General features: G+C 38.1%; 1 protein-coding gene across 1 annotated transcript; it reads right to left on the bottom strand.

Moving 5' to 3' along the window:
- Positions 1-231: 231 nt before the first annotated feature.
- LOC115070575 lies at positions 232-4,446 on the bottom strand. Its single transcript, XM_029564065.1, has 2 exons — positions 3,806-4,446; positions 232-2,222 (listed from the first exon to the last, which is right to left on the bottom strand). The coding sequence occupies exons 1-2, from the start codon at positions 4,059-4,061 to the stop codon at positions 1,798-1,800; spliced, it is 681 nt and encodes a 226-aa protein (XP_029419925.1). The 5' UTR covers positions 4,062-4,446; the 3' UTR covers positions 232-1,797.
- Between the last annotated feature and the right edge of the window lie 236 nt (positions 4,447-4,682).

The following is a 4,682-nucleotide window of genomic DNA, read 5'->3' as shown; positions in this document are numbered from 1 at the left end:
GTGTCTTCTGCTAGGGAAAAGCCTTACCCGTCATTGGCAAGCAGCTTCCATCAGCTATGCCCTGTCTTAGTCCAATTTTCTCTCAGAAGATCTTACCCGTCTTTGACTACTGGCCTTCATTAGGGGAGGGAGCACAATCTCATATTATGTACAATCACCTTGATTTGCCACAAAACCCCACTAAACCATTCACAATGGAAGTGATTCTCTATTATTTTCAGCTTTCATTTTCTCATTCTGAAAATGCAAAGCAGTAATTAATGTTTCAGCAGATTGCTTATTAGTAAGGCGAGATACGATTCCAAGAACACATCTATACCCTACTAACACTACGCACAAAAGTATTATAAAAATAACAGCTGAAGATCCAAGGCTATGTGAAAAACTTTGCCACCATCCTCGAGGATCAAGACCAGAAAGGGTATTCGCTAAGGTAGTAACTACTTGATCAATAGAACTTGTAGAAGGTATTTCCTCTGAAAATATCTCATATATCTCTTCCTGTAATTGTATCTCATTAAACGTTACATTATTCATTTTACCTTGAAAATACAATTCTATATTTTTCCATTCATATTTGGAATCATTATATTTATATGGGGTAATACAAATTTGAGAATTCCAATCACATACATATTGCACAGCTTTTTACAATTCTAATAGCTTATTTCCCAACTAATATAGCCCCCCCTTGTAAAGCCACAATTTCTTCCTGTAGTTGTGAGTTAATCTGAGCCTGATGTGTCCAAAGTTTATGAGAATCATCATGCCAATGTTCAATAAAGTCTTGAGTTTGTACAGATTTCTGAAGTGCCATACCAGCAGTAGTAGCAGTATCAGCTAAAGCAATGAGTCCCAAAATAGTGGCAATAATCAAGCTAATCATATGTTTGCTTCATCGTAACAGTCTTAAAAAATCACACAATTAGTCCTTGAACAGGACTGCTTTCCCAGGGATGATACATTTTCACTGGAATCCATAAGAATTTCTTTGAGTTAAAATCATGACTGATTCAAAAGATTGATTAAACAATATAGAATTATTAAGACAAGTATATGGATGACAATTTTGACAAGTTAGCTTCATCCCCTGTATGATTATGGGTCCTATTAATATTGCTAAAGGGAAATGTACACAAGCTGTAACATTATAGGTTTTAAACTTAAAAAAGTTGTAATATGCAGGAGAAGACTTAGTACCAGCATAAGTGCCATTTAAAATATCCACAGGCTTAAAGGCAGCTAATAATTTCCATACATGTAATTGAGGAGACTATAATCTTGATCATATTCTTATCTGAGGTCGAGGATTAGCTATTCCTCTATCCACCCAAGCGATAAGCCTGCCATTTTTTATATTATTACTCATGGGAACAGTATCATTCAAGATACAAAATGGGCTGGACTTGTTATAATCACTACAACCTTTTAACCAACTTCCCAAAGGACCCAATCAATCCAAGTATGATTTTGGAAACTTCTAAATTTTTCCTTTCATTCCTCTACAATTTTGCCATACCAAAGGTTTATAGTCATTTATCCAACCGTAAGAGAAGCCTTCACATTCTGACATAGCCGGGGCACCTGTGTCCTCATATTCTGTCCAATCGGAACCTACGGACTGAGTGGAGAGGTGCACCATACGAATTCGACTCCTATTCCAAATACCACTAGGAACGATCCAATTCTGCTGTCTTGTCTTATAGGATAACAAGGAGGAGTTTCAAAGCACATAATATCAGAAGACACAAATTGAGTATAATTAAAAACAGTCCCTTCCTCATTAGGATAATCTGGCTAACCTGTTCCATAGGGTGGAGACAACACATTCATAGGAAAAGTTGTGACTACTATAGTAGGTTCCTTCCAAGTATAGGGATGGAGAAGAGGGGGATTAGGTACATGAGCGCAATATATTACCTCAGTTTCAGCAGCAGAAGTGCAAGTAATCAAAGCACACATAGCTAAAAGTAGATGTTCTGGGGTAAGCTCTTTTCCTGTATGATTAACCACAGACCGAGCCTTAGAAGTCAAGGCATTCAATTGACCCCAAGTGGGAGGTGATAACTTTTTCTGATGATGTCGATGTTTACTGGTCAGTGATAATGCCGCCATTGTTTGGAATGGCATCCCCTGATCCTTTCTGCACTGTACCACCGTCTTCATTGATGAGGTCTGCAAAAGGATCCATCGGCTGGGATGCCAGAAGGAGACTCCATTTCCTGTAGAGACAAAACCATACCCTTTGCCTGGTATCAGTAACTTTCCTGGTACCCAATCTTGGGATTCTCCTGGCTTAATCCAAACTTACACTGGATCAGATGGGAGTGATGATTCCTGTAAAAAATGCTTATCCGCACAAGATAAGACTTCTCCTTGGGGCAGATTTAAGAAGTTAATAATGAACAACATTTCATATATTAATAATTTATGATTCCTAAGTCCTAATGTTCTAAATTCTTCATAATCTGGTGTATAAATCCTTCCTTTTAGTTTTTTAATATACATTTTAATATATCCATTATTACATTCTATTATAGCTTGTCCTTGAGGATTATATTCAATTCCAGTTATATGATTAATCTTATGGAATTCCAAAAATTTTCTAAATCGCCTGCTGATATAAGCAGGTGCATTATCTGTTTTAAGGGTGGTTGGAATGCCCATAACAGCAAACATTAACAGCTTGTAAATCAGTGAGCAATCGCCATTTTCCTGATTTCTTTTTGATGACAATGATAGGTGAATTCCATGGTGATACTGAAGGCTCAATGTGGCCTTTTTCTAGTTGTTCATTGGCCAAATGTTCAGCTGCTTGCAGCTTTTCTTCTGATAAAGGCCATTGCTCCATCCAAATTGGCTGATAAGATTTCCATTGTATCTTTATAGGAGATATATTTGACATTATCTACAAAGACATTAAAATTATGGAACTACCAAATAAGCTCCCCATTGTTCTAATACATCTCTACCTATAATATTTACTGGAAGTTCTAGTACATGAGGTTTAACAACAGCCATTTGTCCATCCATACTGGAAATTGTTCTATATTCTACACTAACATTAACTACTGATACTGGCTGAGCTCCAACTCCTTTGATATCACATTTCATAATTTGAGTAGTCCAATTAGATGGCCAGTCATCTTTTTTAATAATAGTGATGTCAGAGCCAGTATCAAGCAGACCCTTAAAAGATTTATCTTGAATTTTAAAATTAATATGGGGCTGTTGTACTTGCAACATCATAGCCCAATTGACAAAAATAGGATTAGTACTTCCAAACCCTCCAATCCATTTTTTGGAAGAGGATCCTCCTTTGATAAAAGGAAGAAGAATCAACTGAGCAATCTTATCCCCTATTGTAATAGGATATGAGCTATTGGTAGTAATCAAAATTTGGATTTCACCTTCAAAATCAGAATCAATTACTCCTGGACTTACAGTAACCCCCTTAGACGTTAAGCTTGATCATCCAATTAACCCCCAAGTTCCTGTAGACAATGGGCCATAAATCCCAGTAGGTATTTTATAAGGAATATTAGAGGGTGTCAATGTTATAGCTATGGCTGAGGGAAGGTTCACAGCTGCACTGCCTGCGGTTGCAGGGTTGAGGGAAAAGATGGTTGGGTGCTCCCGATCATTTGTGAGGGGCCTTGGGGAAGGCTGCGAACCTTGTTTCCCGAATATTGTGGTTGAGATGTTGTCAGAGCCTTATTATTTTTTAAGAAATTACCATCAATATCTGTCCTAGATCTACAGTCTCTAGCCCAATGCACACCACGATGACAGTGGGGACACTTACCAGGTGACCAGGACAGTGCCTTAGGGCACTGCCATTTCATATGTCCCTCGGTACCACAACCAAAACATTTCACTTTCGATTTAACTGTCCCCTTTTGTGGATTTATAGAAGCTGCCAAAGTTTGAGCAAAAAGTTGCATCTTTCTAGTTTCAGACTGAACATTACGACAGGCTCGAGCATATCCCATAATATCACCTGTCTCTTTTATAGATAAAATAGCTGTTTGGCAATCCTCATTTGCATTTTCGTAAGCCATGACCTTTGCTATTGCTTCTTGCGCAGCAACTCCAGGCACACAGAGTGTTCCACAGCCTTTTGAAGGCAAGCCAAAAATTCTACATACGGCTCCTGAGATCCCTGAATAATTTTAAGCCATGGACCATGCTTTTCTCCCTCAGGTGGTACATGATCCCAAGCTTCAAGGCAGATCTCCTCAAGCTGAACATGAATAGCTTCAGGTGCATTAACCTGTTGGGCAGGCAAATCATAAGCACTTGTTCCTGTTAGCATAGGATAAGTAATACCTCTAATTTGTGCATCAGTAGAAGCAACATTATCCCTATCTTGTGAGGCAGCAAGGTCATAATACCACATGGCCCACCGAATATACTCTGATGGTTTCAACAATGATCTACCCAGAATTTTCCAATCCTCTGGAGCAAGATTCCCATAATGATTAGCCAAACCTAGAAGAATTTCTTTCACATAAGGTGACTGTGGACCATATAGTGTTACTGCCTTGTGAACCTTAGTGATATGATCTATATCTATACCTTCATAAGTAGGTGGTTGTGCAGGTCCATTATCAGGGGGATATTGAATAATTTAAAATGCAGCTTTTGGTATAATAATATCAGGGTCAGAATCAGATTCAGAA

The sequence above is a fragment of the Nannospalax galili genome, unplaced genomic scaffold (genome assembly GCF_000622305.1).
Source record: "Nannospalax galili isolate Female #2095 unplaced genomic scaffold, S.galili_v1.0 scaffold477, whole genome shotgun sequence".
In the NCBI taxonomy this organism is placed as follows: Eukaryota; Metazoa; Chordata; class Mammalia; order Rodentia; family Spalacidae; genus Nannospalax; species Nannospalax galili.
Note: the sequence above shows the minus strand (reverse complement) of the source record. Positions and strands in the feature narration are given on the sequence as shown.

Bases quoted from the DNA above. Each gene is read 5' to 3' on its own strand.
- LOC115070575 (XM_029564065.1), bottom strand. From the start codon at position 4,061: ATGGCTTACGAAAATGCAAATGAGGATTGCCAAACAGCTATTTTATCT. The intron at 2,223-3,805 runs GTAAGTGTCCCC...TTGTCTCTACAG, and splicing joins GGCACTGTCCTGGTCACCTG to GAAATGGAGTCTCCTTCTGG.